The sequence below is a fragment of the Heterodontus francisci genome, chromosome 1 (genome assembly GCF_036365525.1).
Source record: "Heterodontus francisci isolate sHetFra1 chromosome 1, sHetFra1.hap1, whole genome shotgun sequence".
NCBI classification, from domain to species: Eukaryota; Metazoa; Chordata; class Chondrichthyes; order Heterodontiformes; family Heterodontidae; genus Heterodontus; species Heterodontus francisci.
In genome coordinates this window covers 225,596,121-225,613,465 of record NC_090371.1, presented here as the reverse complement: position 1 = coordinate 225,613,465, position 17,345 = coordinate 225,596,121, and the positions used below count along the sequence as shown (strand labels likewise).

At 40.0% G+C, this 17,345-nt stretch overlaps 1 protein-coding gene across 1 annotated transcript in view; it reads left to right on the top strand.

The window, feature by feature from the left end:
* etfdh (electron transfer flavoprotein dehydrogenase) overlaps window positions 1-17,345 on the top strand; it is a 46,865-nt gene that overhangs the window by 20,534 nt on the left and 8,986 nt on the right. Inside the window, exons 3-11 of the mRNA XM_068041974.1 lie at window positions 844-1,073; window positions 2,384-2,465; window positions 2,750-2,868; window positions 3,604-3,681; window positions 6,122-6,268; window positions 10,847-10,987; window positions 14,854-14,997; window positions 15,565-15,730; window positions 16,787-16,969. Coding sequence (XP_067898075.1) covers window positions 844-1,073; window positions 2,384-2,465; window positions 2,750-2,868; window positions 3,604-3,681; window positions 6,122-6,268; window positions 10,847-10,987; window positions 14,854-14,997; window positions 15,565-15,730; window positions 16,787-16,969 — 1,290 coding nt within the window. The remainder of the gene's footprint in view (window positions 1-843; window positions 1,074-2,383; window positions 2,466-2,749; window positions 2,869-3,603; window positions 3,682-6,121; window positions 6,269-10,846; window positions 10,988-14,853; window positions 14,998-15,564; window positions 15,731-16,786; window positions 16,970-17,345) is intronic.

Below are 17,345 nucleotides of genomic sequence, written 5' to 3'. Positions count from 1 at the left end.
CCACAATGGACTTTGATCACCAGACATTGAAGGTGAGGAAGCTCACATTCCAGGATGACTGCTAAGATGGCAGAATCCACAAACAGATGTAGGCAAACCAGCTAGTCACATGACTAACCTGTTGGGCATGCTGAGTTTTTCTGAATTGCACAGACAGTTTGAGAGCGAGACTGTTTGCTCCTGGACTGAAAAGACCTCTCCTGGCTGGCTCGCCACAGCCTCTCCTGTTTGCTCCCATCTTTCTCACGGAACTCCAAATCCTCTGAAGATGTGAACCTCAAGAGAGAAAAGTCTCCTACATCGAATGAGGTTTAAGAAGAATACTGGGCCCCAATGAAAAGCCCCTACCTACAATCAAGGACTCTGCAGCGAGCTCAAAGAATAGTAACCAAAACCATCTTCAGATATTGCCTCAAACTTTTCCACTTTATTTCTACTGCTCTTTTCTGTCTCTATCTGCATGTGTGTTTATCGCGTTTGCATGCTAGCGTGACCACATCGTGTATCCGTAGGCGTTAACGGAATTAGAGTTTAAGTTTAATGAAGTTCGACCTTTCTTCTTTAAACCTAAGAAAACCTGTTTGTCTGGTTTCTTTGCCTTTATAATTGGAAAGCAGTGGACAAGGATTCACCAAGGGGGAGCTAAAAGCACTGTGTTAAAAATTAAACCCTCTTACGGTAAGAAGGCTGAGAGGGAACCCTAGACTCCTTTCTCACTGGTCATAACAATATATTTTTGGAAAATCCTTAAATTGTCTGTTTCCTCCTGTTTAATATGATCAAATGTGGCTGAACCTTCAAAGTAATTCATATGATAGATTCACATTTTCATCCTATTTCAAGGGGTCAATATGGAGCGGTTTGCAGATGAAGCTGATGTGGTGATAGTAGGTGGAGGACCTGCTGGCCTGTCTGCAGCAATCCGCCTTAAACAGCTGGCTGATAGACATGACAAGGAACTACGTGTATGTTTGGTGGAGAAAGCTGCACAGATTGGTGGACATATCCTTTCAGGGGCCTGCCTAGAACCAAAAGCTCTGAAGGAGTTGTTCCCAGATTGGAAAGACAGAGGGGTGAGAAAAATAGTTTTATGTTGAATGTGAAGTGTTTTTCTCCAAAAACACCTTATTGGGGAGAAAAATGCAATTTGGAGCTTGTGGTAATACAATTCTATCTAATATATAAAAGACAAAAGGTATTTTTGTAACATAATGAGGTGGGGTAGCAATTCCCCTTTGGCAGTAGTGACAGTATTTTTGTCACTGGAAAAATATGACTGTGACAAGGGGTAAAGTAACAGATTTTTGATTTTGTTATTCTAATCTTAAAACTTCTGATAACTTCTCATTCTTAGAACTTTCACAGTCCTGCTCCAGAGACTGCAGCACAATATCCTGGCTGACACTGCAGTGCAGTATTGAGTCTGCCCTCTTAGGTGGATGTAAAAGATCCCATGGCGCTATCTTGAAGAAGAGCAGGGAAGTTCTCCCTATTGCCCTAGCCTATATTTATCTTTCAAGCAATGCCTCTAAAACATATTGGTCATTATTTTGAGGCTGTTTGTGGGACCTTGCCTTATGCAAATTGGCTGCCACATTTCCAAGCATTACAACAGTGACCTCACTTCAAAAAAGCTGTAAAATGCTTTGGGCTCTCCTAAGATTGTGAAATGCACTATATAAAATGCAATTTTTTTTATTTACTTTGCTTGCCTTCTCTTGGAGGAACATATTTTTGATGAACTGATTTCTGGTTCATTGAAGTGAGCACTTTAGGAGGAATTGGAGAAAATGTCCCTCTAATGGATTTATCTGCAACACTTTTTATTTAATTTGCTAACTATACACAAATATTATAAGATGAATACAATATGGTAATCAGTGGTTTTCTGTTGGCAACTTAGCAGTGCGAGCAAATGCTACAGTAAGCTATATATCATTTTTATGGAGCTATCTACTATGCATAAAGCTTAGCTAATAGCTTTGTACTTGAAGAGATTGCTGGACTACTTACCTAAAACAATTTGCACTAGTGGAATCCCAGATAACAAATAGTGACTTAACAGTGTTAAGAGATTTTTTTTAAACAATTGGTCAGCCAGATCAAGGAATTAAATTTTTCCTCCTTAGCTGAATTTTCAATACTTGACAACAGTCCCCATTAAATTCAAACAAGTACAGTGTGTTACTAAATGAATCTGAACCTATTTTGGCATTTGGGTCCAAAACTAAGTTGATTCGGGGGTTATTAATTGGCCCAGATTTACCTCAGAATCTCAATTGTAATCAAATTTTCTAGGGATTTTATTTCTAGAATTGAATCAAAACTTGTTTATATTTGAAATGTAATAATGTGTGTGTGTGTGTGTATATATATGTAACAGGCTCCACTGCACACTCCAGTAAAGGAAGATGTATTTGGTATTTTAACAGAGAAGTACAGAATTCCTGTTCCATTGTTACCAGGTATGGTGAATATATTCTGTTTGTAACTCTCTTGCTTGTCAATTTGCAGAGTTGTAGTCGGGAATTTTTATTTTATGTTGCATGTACTGTGAATTGCAGGAATATGTATTCCTCAGTCAGATATCCTGTAACATCATAAAAAGACTTGATCTGCAGACAGGGCCAGTACAGCTAAGATACTGCTTAGATCAGCATCTCATAGTTCACTACCTTCAATGCATGCATCTAAAACCAACTTTTCTCATAAAAGTCTGCATTGTCACCCACTTCTGGTTTCTGTGCAGGTCTTCCCATGAAGAATCATGGAAATTATGTTGTTCGTTTGGGTCACCTGGTGAGATGGTTAGGTGAACAGGCAGAAGAACTTGGTGTGGAATTGTACCCAGGGTATGCAGCTTCTGAGGTGAATAATGATTCAGGTCTAAAACACTGTATTGCTATTTGAAAATTGTGTTTTAAATCTGTTCCATAGAGGATTTTCCAGGGTTGTATAGTTTGCTATCATGCCATACGTGCATTTATCCAGAGAGCCACTGGGGAAGTTCTGTGTCATAAGGACTGGTTTGTTGGGAAGTTTTCCTAATTGACCATTCAAACTGCCCAAACACGACTGTCGTGAAAGTGAACAATATTTCCTGCATCCATTTCCCTGATTGTTTTTATTTTAATTATTTTTCTACCACTAATATATAATAAAAAGATTTTATTTTGTTAGAATGTTTCAATGGATCTTTGCAATACTACTGAGCTAAATTTCATGCATCATTGCTGATTTTGGTCAGTCCTGCTTTTGATGTTGCACAGGCTAGATTATTCAGTCAATAGAAGGGTAGACATAGAACATCTTGAAAGGTGCATTGAAATATGTGAATAAAACAAAGCATATCATTGATTCACAAGTAATGTTTTTTTTATTGCTGCAGGATATCTTTACAAATAATTGTTACAGAACATTTCCTGATCTATGCAGAGTCTGCAACCTGCTTGCCAAAGAAATTCAAACTCCAATGAGATTAATACCCATTAAGAAATGCTTTGCCAATCACTGCTGACTTGTATCATCTTCGACTGTTTTATGTTCCACTGATTTAAATCATTGCAGTAGTAACAAAGTTCAATTTTTTTTTAAACAATCTAGATTTTATTCCATGAAGATGGGAGTATTAAAGGAATTTCTACCAATGATGTTGGTATTCATAAAGATGGATCACCAAAGGTAGGGTTTTTGAATTATATACCTATTAATGCTATTGATCAAAGGATGAATGTATTTTATTTTAGATATTTTTTGCGAATACAAATATGCCTTTTCTTCCAAAGGTTTTTTTTATCCATATGCAACTCATTTTTAAAATTTGTTCTTGGGATATGGCTGATGCTGTCAAAACCTACATTTTTTAAATTGCTTATCACTAGCTACCCTGAGAAGGTGGTGGTGAGCCCCTTGAACCAATGCAGTTCTTGTGCTGATGGTTTTGGTTAGGCAATTCCAAGATTTTTGACCCAAGTCACACTGTTATGTAAATTGGTATCTAGTTATGAATGATGTATAACATGGAGGTAATGTATTTCCAGAATCTTGTGCTCTTGGTGGTAAAGGTTGTGCATTTGAGAAGTGCTCTTGAAGTAAGCATGATGAGTTACTGCAATGCATACTGTAGATCAGGGGTGTCCAAACATTTTGTGTGCGGGGACCACATTACAATTTTTGTCTTACGTAGGGGGCTTGTGAAAAAATTTCGGAAAGATAAAACATGAAAAGTTGATCTTACTGTTAAAGCAACAACAAACGTGCATTTTTGTGAAGAAGCGTTAAATGAGAAGATGAATTTATTGACTTAGTTTCTCGTCACTATGTTGAATACTGATACAGTATACTGGCAGTGTTTTTGCTTGCATAAGTATTCATTCTCTGCCTGCATACTTGATGTAGCAATGCAGAGTATTCTGGTTAGATGTCCAACAGTCAGGAGTCTCAGTCTCTCTCTCTATCTCTCTCTCTCTATCTCTCTCTCTTTCCCCCCCCCCTCTCTCTCTTCCCCCACCCCCTCCTTTCCTCCATCTGTCTGTCTGTTGCTCTCTCTCTCCATCCCCTTCACATATCTATTTCTCACCCCTCTCTCTCTCTCTCTCTCTCTCTCGCCTCCTGCCCACCACCCCCGTGCTCCCTCTGTCTCTGTCTGTCTCTCTCCACTTTGTTTTTGTATGTGTCTCTCACGCCCCGCTCTCCGCTCCTCACTCCCTAGTCTGTGCACTCACCGTAAATGTAGAGGCAGGCTGTGAATTCTGCCTCTCCACTGGGCATAGCCATGTTGTCTAGGAATGAGGTCTTAACAAACCTTTACCTGTCCCCGAAGTGCCGGATAGAAACCTTTTAGAGGGCCGGATTCTGGCCCATAGGCCCCATGTTGTACAACCATGCTGTAGATGGAACATGCTGCAGTGAGAGTACATCAGTGGTGGGGGGGTGGATATTGAGTTTAATTGCAGAAGTGCCTATCAAGTGGATTGCTTTGTCCTGGGTGGTGGTGTTCCTGGGTATTGCTGCAGCTGCCCACATCCAGGTGAGTAGTGAATCCATCACACTCCTGACTTGAGATTTGTAGAATATTGAGAGGCTTTGAGGTGTCAGGAGGTGAGCCACTCATCTGAGTAAGTACAGAGCCTATGCCCTGCTTTTGTAGCTATGTTTTTGAAATGACTGGTCCAGTTAAGCTTCTACTCAGTGGGACTCTCAGAATGTTGTTGGTGGAGACTTGCTGATGGTCGTGCCATTGAAGGTTGGGGGTGGTGGGGATTGGTGGTTGGGTCTTTCTTAGTTGGAGATGATCATTACATAGCACTTGACAGCTCAAGTCTAAATGTTATCCAAGTCATGCTGTAGGTCAAAATTATTGGAGGAGTTGTCAGTGTAGAATAGTCAGTGAACAACCCTTTTCTTGATATTATGATGGAAAGTCATTGATGAAGCTGTTGAAAATGGTTGGGCTGAAGATTCTCCCTAGAGGAACTTCTGGGAATGCACAATCCCACAAACACAGGTATGACTTGACCCCTCATTGATCTCAGTTGAGCTAGGGCTCCTCCATGCCATAACTCGTCGAATGCTGTCAAGTTGAGATACTCTCAAACTCATATTGAACCAATTTATTTTTAACTAAGTGACACTTTCATTCAAATTTCATATTTTTTTAAATTAAACTACAAGAAGCTTAAAATCTTAGTGCAACAGAGGACAATTCATGTTTCACATTCTTCAACTGGAAAATGTCTAACTTCGTCCAGGTATTTTAGGTGTGTGTTGCACCGTATCTCTTATGAACTAAGTTAGTCTACAAGCTGCAACGGTCCTTTCCAGTACAACTGAACCAGGTAGGTATGGATTTTGAGCCTTTATTTTTTCAGCCCCCTCATTTTTATTTACATATCTTACATTTTAAAAATGTGTTTTATTAATTCAAAAGGCGAACATTTGAATAAGATTCAATAAAGTGTCATTGGTGTTACGGATTGAGCTGTAAAGCTGGTTCCTTTTGTTCAGTGAATTGAAGAAACATCTGTACTCTGACCACTTTTCTTGTGTTTGCTTCATAAGATGCAATTGACAATATTCCAAAGACAATAATTGAAATGATTTTCTTCACATTTTCACAAAGGACACATTTGAAAGAGGAATGGAACTTCATGCCAAAGTGACAATATTTGGTGAGGGTTGCCATGGACACCTTGCCAAGCAGTTGTACAAACAGTTCAAACTAAGAGAGAACTGTGAACCACAGACTTATGGTATAGGATTAAAAGAGGTAAATGCACTATGAATTCCTTCGCAGTACTGTTTATAGCCACTTGTTAATACTTTTGAGCTTTAAACACACAGCTTGGTGAGAATTGGGTGAATCTGCTAAATGGAGTGGCTTGAGAAAAAGAGCGATGAAAAGAATTAGATAGTGAGAATGAGGTGCTAAGAAATTTAAACCAAGGGGCTCCAGTAAATAAGCAAATATATAAATAATCAGTAATTAATTAGATCTAAGGGGGATAACCTTTTAAAATGCAACAACTTGTTTATACAGTGCCTCCGATGTAATAAAAGGTCACAAGGTGCTTTGCAGGAGAGTTGACAAAATACAGACTGGGAAAATGTGTTCATGTAGTGCCGTGAACCACACAGTACCCTCCCATATCACTGCCAGCCCCCCAGGAATTGCTGTAAGCCTGCGTAGCGCTGCTTGAAGCAGCACTTCACAAACTAATTTTTCCCCCAGAGTTTCAAGAACTAGGGATGAAGTTAAAGAGCAGGACCTCAAAGGTAGTCCCAGTGCCCCGTGCTAGTGAGCAATAGTAAGATAAGACAAGTTAACACGTGGCTGGAGAAATGGTGCAGGAGGAAGGGCTTCAGATTGCTGGGTCATTAGGACCAGTTATGGGGTAGGAGGCACCTGTACAAAATGGATAGGTTGTGTCTCCACAGAGCTAGGACCAATCTCCTCCAAAGGAGGTTAACTCATGCTGTGGGGGAGGGTTTAAACTAATTTGGCAGGACAAGGGGCACCAGGTTGAAGCATTAGAGAGGAGGTTCGAGGTGCACAGTGAATTGGGAGAGAAAGACAGCATTAGAATAAAAAGTAGTTCAGAAATGAGAAGGAATAGACAGTGGGGAAATGTGAGGCAGACTAGGATGGTTTTGGACTGCATGTGCATTAATACTTGGAACGTGGTAAATAAGACAGGCAAACACAACCATTTGGGATTATGATTTAGTGGCAATAACAGAGACCAAACATGGGGAGGAATGGGCATTTTATATTCCTGGCTACAATATATTCTTCAAAGATTGGGAAGGAAAAATGAGGGGGATGGCAATATTGACAGAAAATGATACAGCACTAGAAAGGGATGATGCAGCTGAGGGTTCAAAGATGGATTCTGTTTGGTTAGAATAGGGGTGCTGTTAAGCTGCCGGGTGTATAGTATATGCCACCAAATAGTGGGAAGGAAATTGAGGTGCAAATTGTAGAAAGATGCAAGAACTACAGAATAGTGATGGTGGAAAACTGCAGTTATCCTAATATAGACTGGGAAAATGACAGTGTAAAGGGGAAAGAATTCCTGAAATGTGTACAAGAGAACTTTCTTGATCTGTGTGTTTCTAGCGCAACGAGGAAGGAATGAAGTGAGGCATGTGGAACATGCTTCAGTGGGACAGCATTTGGGGAAACAGTGATCACAATAGAGTTGTGATAGGTTTAGAGTAGTTGTGGAAAATGGCAAGGAAAAATTAAAAGTGAAAATACTCACCTAGAAGAGGACTAATTTCAGTGGGTTGAAAAGGGATCTGGCCTAGGTGGATTGGAATCGAAGATTGGCAGGTAAAACAGTGAATGAACAATGGCAGGCCTTCATGGAGGCAATGGATCAGGTGGAGAGTACACATTGCCACAAAGGAGGGGAAGGAAGGGCATTCAAAGTTAAAACTCCCTGGATGACTAAAAATAGAGATTAAAATGAAACTGGAATAGGAGGCTTATGATAAATGCTGGATTCATAATTCATTAGAGAACCAAGCTGAATATAAAAAGTACAGGGGAGAACTGAAAAGGAAAATAAGGGCAAAGAAAGTATATGAAAATAGATTAATGGGTAACATAAAAGGGAACCCAAAAGTTTTTTATAAACTTGTATATAGTTAGGGTAGAGCAATTACAGACCAAAAAGATCTTCTTGCATGGTCGAGATACTAAAATTAGTATTTTACATTTGTCTTCACTAAAGAATGCAAATGTCACAGTAAAGGAGGAGGTAGTAGAGAAATTAGACAGAATAAAAATAGGCAAAGAGGAGGTACTAAAAGGGTTGGCAGCACTCGACATAGAAAAGTTACTCGGTCCGGATGGGATGTACCTTTGGTTGCTAAAGGAAATAAGGGTGGAGGTTGTGGGTACAATCTTCCAGTCCTCCTTGGGTACTGGAGTGGTGCCAGAAAATTGGAAGATTGCTTCACCCCAATCAAAAAAAAGACAGTGGAGGAATCCACCAACTACAGGCCAGTCAGCCGAAAGTTATTGGTGGGGATACTGTTAGAGACTTTAATCTGGGACGAGATGAATTGGCATTTGATAAAAATGGATTAACAAATGAAAGTCAGCACTGATTTAAAGGCAAATCATATTTGACTAACTTGATTGAGTTCTTTGAAATAATGGAGAGGGTTGAAGCGGGTAGTCTGGCTGATGTATACGTAGACTTTTAATAGGTATTTGATAAAGTACTTGTTAGGACTTGTTAGCAAAATTGAAGCCCATGGGATCAAAGAGGCAGTGGCTGAAGAAATTGACTAAGGGACAGAAAGCAAAGTAGTGGTGAACAGCTGCATTTCAGATTTGCGGAAAGTGTGAAGTGGTGTCCCTGAAGGGTTTTGGGACCACTGCTTTTTTTGATGTATTTGGGTACAGGAAGCATGATTTCAAAGTTTACAGATGACCAGAAACTCAGGAATGCAGTAAAGAGGAGGATTGTAACAGACCTCAGGAGGACATAGACTGAAATGGGCAGACACATGGCAGATAAAATTTAATTCAGAGAAATGTGAAATGATTCACTTTGATTGGAAGAATGAGGACAACAATATAAATTAAATGGTACAATCTTAAAGGGGTGCAGTTGAGGCCCCAGCGTTGATCCCTGTGGTACTAGTTACAGCTTGCCAACCTGAAAATTAACAAATTTATCTTTACTCTCTGTTTCCTGTTAGCTAACCAATCCTCTACCCATGCTAATATGTTAGCTTCTACACAATGAGCTCTTATTTTGTGTAGTAACCTTTGATGTGGCACCTTATTAAATGCCTTTTGGAAATCCAAGTACACCGCATCTACATGTTCCCCTTTATCCACCTTGCTTGCTACTTCTTCAAAGAACTCTAATAAATTAGTCAAACCCTATTTCCCTTTCACAAAACCATGTTGACTCTGCCTGATCACATTAAGAGTTTCTAAGTGTCCTGCTACAAACTTCTTAATAGAGATTCTAGCATTTTCTCTCTGACAGATGTTAGGCTTACTGGCCTGTAGTTTCCTGCTTTCTGTCTCCCTCATTTTCTAGAATAGAGGAGTTACATTTGCTATTTTACAATCTGATGGGACCTTTCCAGAATCTAGGGAATTTTTGAAAATTACAACCAATACATGTACTATCTCAGCAGCTAAATTTAAGACCCTGGGATGCAGGCTGTCAGGTCCTGGGGACTTGTCAGCCTTTAGTTCTAATAGTCTTCTCAGTACCCTTTCCCTAGTGATTGTAATTGTTTTAAGTTCCTCACTCCTTTTCCCTCTTGATTTACAAGTATTTCTGGGATATTATGGGTGTCTTCTGCAGTGAAGACAGACACAGAATATCTGTTCGCTTCCGCCATTTCCTTATTTCCCATTATTAAGTCCCCAGAATTGCTCTCTAGAGAACTAACACTCAGTTTAGTTATTCTTTTCTTTTTTAAATACTTGTAGAAACTCTTACAATCTGTTTTTATATTTTTAGCTAGCTTTTATTTATTTATTTAGAGATACAGCACTGAAACAGGCCCTTCGGCCCACCGAGTCTGTGCCGACCAACAACCACCCATTTATACTAACACTACAGTAATCCCATATTCCCTATCACCTACCTACACTAAGGACAATTTACAATGGCCAATTTACCTACCACCTGCAAGTCTTTGGCTGTGAGAGGAAACCGGAGCACCTGGCGAAAACCCACGCGATCACAGGGAGAACTTGCAAACTCCGCACAGGCAGTACCCAGAATCGAACCCTGGTCCCTGGAGCTGTGAGGCTGCGGTGCTAGCCACTGTGCCACAGGGAAATATATCTTCCCACTATATTAGACTGTGTATTGTATTTCAGTGGGATGCCTATTTAGTCTGATGGTCTTGAGGAGATAAATCATGTGGTGGCAAGTGATATGTTGCTGTAGCCAATGTACAGAAACAGAGTTCGCTATTGCCATCTTTTTCATGGTATCATTTGTTCATATTGTTCACATTTGTCCGTGTGGAAATGCAGCAAGACTCCCTCATTATTTCTTTCGTCATTCTTTGTTGGTTTTTAAATTCTGTCCAATATTCTGACCTACCACTAATCTTTGCAGAATTGTGCACTTTTTCTTAGCCATGGATGGTGCATCCTTCTCAGAGTCTTTCTTTCTCACTGGAATGTATCTTTAGCTGCGTGTATGTTCATTTCAAACTTGTATTTTTACAGTATTTTTCCTTTCATTCTATCTCTATTTTATTGCATAAAGTCATACCTCCCAGCAGAAGTGATGATCATGTTAATATAAAATCTTTAAATTGTAATATGTATTTCTGACTTTCATTTTATTGACAGATTTGGATTATTGACGAAAATAGGTGGCGACCTGGCAGAGTGGAACATACTGTGGGGTGGCCTCTCGATAGACATACTTATGGTGGGTCATTCCTGTATCACTTAAATGAGGGGGAACCGTTGGTGGCTTTGGGTTTTGTGGTAAGTATGTTAATTACTGCTACACTTCTATAATCGTAGTCATCCGTTGTATGGTGATATATTTGCTTGGTAAGCTGAAGGAAAGTTTAAGTGAAACTAGTCTTAATTTCTTCTAATCATTAATGGTTTTCTTTCCCTATTTTGTCTGAGTAAATTTGGGTAATTTTGTGATAGCTCTGTAACTGCAAGTGTAATATGAGGGTTCAGTCATTTAATGAGCAATTTAAGCTTGCCATCCTCTTTGGCCCTGAGCTTTCGATCCCACCAAGACTGCCTACTTCCACCTCTGTAACATTGTCAGTCTCTGCCCCTGCCTCAGCTCATCTGCTCAAGCCTTCATCCAGACCTTGGTAACTTCTAGATTTAACTGTTCCAGTGCTGTCTTGGCTGGCCTCCCACCTCGTACCCTGTAAACCTGAACTCATCCAAAACTCTGCTGCCCATATCCTAACTCACACCAAATACTGTTCACCCATCTCCCCTGTTATTGCTGACTTAGATTGGCTCCCAGTCCAAATTTTAATCTCAAATTTAAAATTCTTAATCTTGTTTTCAGATCTCTCCATGGCCTCCCCAACCCCCCATCTCAGTAACCTCCTCCAGCAATACAACCTTCCAAGATCTCTACACCCTTCCAGTTCTGGCACATCTGTGATTTTAATCACTTCACCATTGACATCCATATGTTCAGCTGCCAAGACCCCCAAGCTCTGGAATTCCCTCCCTAAACCTCTACGTCTCTCTGCCTCACTCTCCTCCTTTAAGATGCTCCTCAAGCTTTTGGTTATCTGCCTTAATATCTCCTTATGTGACTTGGTGTCAAATTTTGTTTGATAATGCTTCTTTGAAGTACCTTGGGATGTTTTTACTATGTTAGAGGTTCTATATAAATTCAAACTGGTATCATTATTTGGATCATTAAAATATAGTGGTTTTTGAACATATAAAATCACAGGACAGCAAAGTCTCAATAGTCCACCTGGCCTGTCACAAAAACAAATACTCTTCGATTATACTTCCTCAGATACCTATCAAATTCTGCCATTATTTTCCACTCTTGGGCAGTCCACTCCATGCATTCAGCACTCTCAGGGTAAAGTAATTAAATCTAAACCTTTTTCTAAGCTCAAGCCCATGTCCCTGATCTAGAGTTGTAGCAATGTCAAACATATCTTCGGAGTTCAATGCATCTGTTCTCTCAAGAATATTGAATATTTGAATAAATCTTCCTTTGGTTTTTTATTCCAGAGTAGATAATTCCAGATCCTCTCCTTTTAGCTATGATGCCTTACACTAGATATCTGTTTGCTTTTTTGCGGTGCCTCCAATTCCTTGATATCCTTGCTTGTAGTGTGGCAACCAAAATGATGTACCATACTCAAGATACAGCAGTACCAGTGTCTTGTTCAGACTCATATCACCTCCTGGGGATTATGCTCTATCATGTTAATTATACATCTCAGATCCAGTTAGCTTGATTCGGATAGTGTTCCTGACTGCTGAACAGTACAAACTTCCTATTCATCTTCTATTATATCTTGTCGCCCAGGGCCGTTAAGTTCACATTCCCTTCCCTAGTCTTATCTCTTTCGATTTATTCATATTAGTCACTTGCTACTCACAGCCCATCTTCCCAACCTATCCCAATCCCTTTGAACTTGATCCACGTCTTCCCTGTTTAATCCCTTCCAAATGTGGTATCATCTAGAAACTTAGATTGCTTTGTTTTTGTTCCCCAACTCCAATTGTTGATATACACTCCAAAATACAATAACCCTTATGGCATTCAGTTAGTGATCCTTTGCCATGTCAGCAGAGCTGCCTTTATAACCATGCTGATTTCTCTAGCTTAACCAATTTTACTTCCTGTCCCAAGTCATCTTCTGTCGCATAGTATAAAAAGGCTCTTTGGAATCTAAGTATATCGCATTCACAAAATTTCTTTTGTCAACGGGGTCGGTTTCCTTGACAAACTTTCCTCCCTTAAAACCATGCTGACTTTCTTTCATGGTACTGCACTATACCTATCCTGGTATTTTGTTATACTGTACATCTATAACATTTTCCTGTTCCGACAAAAGATCATCGACCTGAAGTGGTAACTCTGTTTCTCTCTTCACAGATGCTGTCTGACCTGCTGAGCATTTCCAGCATTTTTTCTTTTTATTTTATATTAGGCTCAATGGTCTGTTGCTCCTTGGATTATGTCTTTTTTTTAATTGTTATATTAAAATCTTTTCAGTTCTTGGGCAGTACTTTGCAGAATACCTCCGTTCAGTCCGCAAACATTATCCCGAGTTTCCAGTCACCTGTCATTTTAATTCTCCACCCCACTTCCGCTCTGACCTCTCAGTCCTCGGCCTCCTACTGTTCCAGTGAAGCTCAACGTAAGATTAGATTAGATTAGAGATACAGCACTGAAACAGGCCCTTCGGCCCACCGAGTCTGTGCCGAACATCAACCACCCAGTTATACTAATCCTACACTAATCCCATATTCCTACCAAACATCCCCACCTGTCCCTATATTTCCCTACCACCTACCTATACTAGTGACAATTTATAATGGCCAATTTACCTATCAAGCTGCAAGTCTTTTGGCTTGTGGGAGGAAACCGGAGCACCCGGAGAAAACCCACGCAGACACAGGGAGAACTTGCAAACTCCACACAGGCAGTACCCGGAATCGAACCCGGGTCCCTGGAGCTGTGAGGCTGCGGTGCTAACCACTGCGCCACTGTGTAAGCTTGAGGAACAGCACCTCATCTTTTGTTTAGTCACTTTATAGACATCTGGACTCAACTTTGAGTTCAGCAATTTCAGAACTTAACCACTGTACCCATTTTTTCAGATGACAGTTGTTGATGATTCTGCTCCTCCCATTTACATCTCTTGAAGACTCATCTTTTGTTAGCTTGAGATAGTAACTTGCACATGATTGATTTTGCTATCCATGTCTTTAAAATACCCTTGTCCATTTGAGCCTAGTGCGCTGACTTCCTCCTTCAGTCTATCAGTGACTAAAATATTTATTAATCTACTCAAAACGGTGTGCCTGGATTAAGGGTTAAGATCCTCTGTTTGCATGTCATTTCTAATCTATGTCATGACTACGCAACTCAAATTTCCTCTTTAGTCATTTGCCTGTCTATTTTGGCTGATGCTCTGGAACTAATCCTATTAATTTTGTTTTTTTACCTCTTGGCCCATTTCGTGCATTTCTCTCCTATTGTTTCCCCTTCCTGTTGCAAGTCATGCCAACTTTCATTTTTTCACCTCTTTAAGTACATTGTCACATCCTCCCTATCTTTTCCCTCCAAATAAATCCTCTTACCCCTAATTTACAGGCACTCCCTGAAGTATAAGTGTGTAACCTTTCAACTGATCCTATTCAGACAGAAATATGATTTGTGTTTACTCCGTGGGTATAAATGGCAAATTCATGGCTCAGCGAAACATCATTTCACACAAGGAAGAACTGAATTTATCATTTTATATGTGTGAAAAATAATCATTTTATGATTAAAATGGCAGCTCACCACCACCTGCTCAGATCAGTTAGAGATGGGCAATAAATACTGGCCTAACCAGTGACGCCACATGCTGTGAAAGAATGTAAATAAATTATGCTTGCATCATTTACTTGTACCAAATAGGAAAACCCAGTGCTTATTATAAAAAGCATACAGAATAAAAAGATCGCCTCAGATAGTTAAGTTTATTTCACTGTCATCTGTATTGCTGTCAGTAAGTTCAGCTGTCCCAAGGTGAATTTTCTTTCTGGTGCCTATTTGCACTTGAATTTCTCATTTCTCAAGATTCAAATATGGGTGTTTATGTTCAGTGCTTGTTTGATTTGCTCTATAGGTGGGTTTGGATTATCAAAACCCGTATCTGAACCCATTTAAAGAATTCCAGAGGTGGAAGCACCATCCTTCAGTAGCACCGACCTTCGAAGGTGGTAAAAGGATTGCCTATGGAGCCCGTGCCTTAAATGAGGGTGGTTTACAGGTATTTTAAGATATACTGTACCATTCTAATATTTGCACAGTGTGTAACATTAACTTGTATTGTGTAGATATTTTCTTAGAGAGATTGGGCTTCATTGTTGCTAGCAATCAGTGGTTCTTAATATGATTATTAGCACAGGTGAGTAATCCTTGCCTCTTCCACTCCAATTAAAATAATTTAGATCAACACAGAAGTGAGTATATAAAATCATAGTCAGATCATTATAACTATTTCAAACTCTTTCCCCTTTCTCTTTTCTCCTTCCTCCCCCAACCCATGGAAAATAGTTATAGCTCAAGTTTGACCAAGGTGGAGGTCAAAGTAGAAATCTGAAATTGCATGTTTTGCTTACAATTTAAAAACTTGAGGCTAGTAGTATTTCCCTTTTTGTAATGCTGCTGTATTGGACAATGCTGGTTGTCAGTATGTTAGCAAAATTCAATATGTTAGCAAAATTCAATATGTTAGCAAAATTCAATATGTTAGCATGATGGAATACCATCACAGATCAGTATGGATAATGTTAAAATTTAAGAAGTTAGTGACTGAAACAATATTGTTCCATAGTCTATGCCTAGAATGTCCTTCCCTGGAGGACTATTGATTGGCTGCAGCCCAGGATTGATGAATGTCCCAAAAATTAAAGGAACACATACTGCTATGAAGAGTGGCATAATTGCTGCAGAGGCTATCTTTAAGAAACTATTTGAAGATAATCAGCCTGTGACTCAAGGTATGGATCTAATAGCTTTTGCTTCAAATTTCCTTTAAAACACCTCCACTTGATGTGTGTGGCAGAAAAGGAGCATTGACATTGATATTGACAGGATGCAGAGCTGGGCTGAGAAGTGGCAGATGGAGTTCAACCTGGAAAAGTGTGAAGTGATTCATTTTGGAAGGTCGAATTTGAATGCGGAATACAGGCTTAAAGACAGGATTCTTGGCAGTGTGGAGGAACAGAGGGATCTTGGGGTCCATGTCCATAGATCGCTCAAAGTTGCCACCCAAGTTGATAGGGTTGTTAAGAAGGCGTATGGTGTGTTGGCTTTCATTAACGGGATTGAGTTTAAGAGCCGCAAGGTTATGCTGCAGCTCTATAAGGCCCTGGTTCGACCACACTTGGAATATTGTGTTCAGTTCTGGTCGCCTCATTATAGGAAGGATGTGGAAGCTTTAGAGAGGGTGCAGAGGAGATTTACCAGGATGCTGCCTGGACTGGAGGGCATGTCCTACGAAGAAAGATTGAGGGAGCTAGGGCTTTTCTCATTGGAGCGAAGAAGGATGAGAGGTGACTTGATAGAGGGGTACAAGATGATGAGAGGCATAGATAGAGTGGATAGTCAGAGACTTTTTCCCAGGGTGGAAAGGGCTATCACCAGGGTCCATAATTTTAAGGTGATTGGAGGAAGGTTTTGGGGAGATGTCAGAGGTAGGTTCTTTACACAGAGAGTGTGGGTGCGTGGAATGCGCTGCCAGCGGTAGTAGTAGAAGCAGGTACATTAGGGGCATTTAAGCGACTCTTGGATAGGTACATGGATGATAGTAGAATGAAGGTTAGGTAGTTAGTTTGATCTTAGAGTAGGTTAAAGGTTCGGCACAACATCGTGGGCCGAAGGGCCTGTACTGTGCTGTACTGTTCTATGTTCTATGTTCTATTTTAACAAGTTGATCTTAACAGTTTTTCTTGTTGGCAACCTGTCACATCATCACTTTATTTTTGCTCAATTGATCAAAGGTTTTTAGATTGTTTCCTTTTCTGAAATTGATATAATTTTTCTTCTGAATTCAGGCCTTCACGTACCAGAGTATGATGTGGACATAAGAGACTCTTGGATTTGGAAGGAACTTTATTCTGTGAGGAATATCCGACCCTCCTGCCATGGACCATTTGGTGTTTATGGTGGAATGATTTATACTGGAATATTTTACTGGCTATTTCGAGGATTGGAACCCTGGACACTGAAACACAAAGGTGATTTAGTAATTTTTTTTTTTTTGAGATACAGCACTGAAACAGGCCCTTCGGCCCACCGAGTCTGTGCCGACCATCAACCACCCATTTATACTAATCCTACACTAATCCCATATTCCCACCAGATCCCCACCTGTCCCTATATTTCCCTACCACCTACCTATACTAGGGGCAATTTATAATGGCCAATTTACCTATCAACCTGCAAGTCTTTGGCATGTGGGAGGAAACCGGAGCACCCGGAGGAAACCCACGCAGGCACAGGGAGAACTTGCAAACTCCACACAATATGCCAGAACTTACCGTGCTGTGAACTGAATGGGGTATATCTGCAGAGATAATTTGTTGGAACCAAAGATGCAAAGTTTTCTTTAAT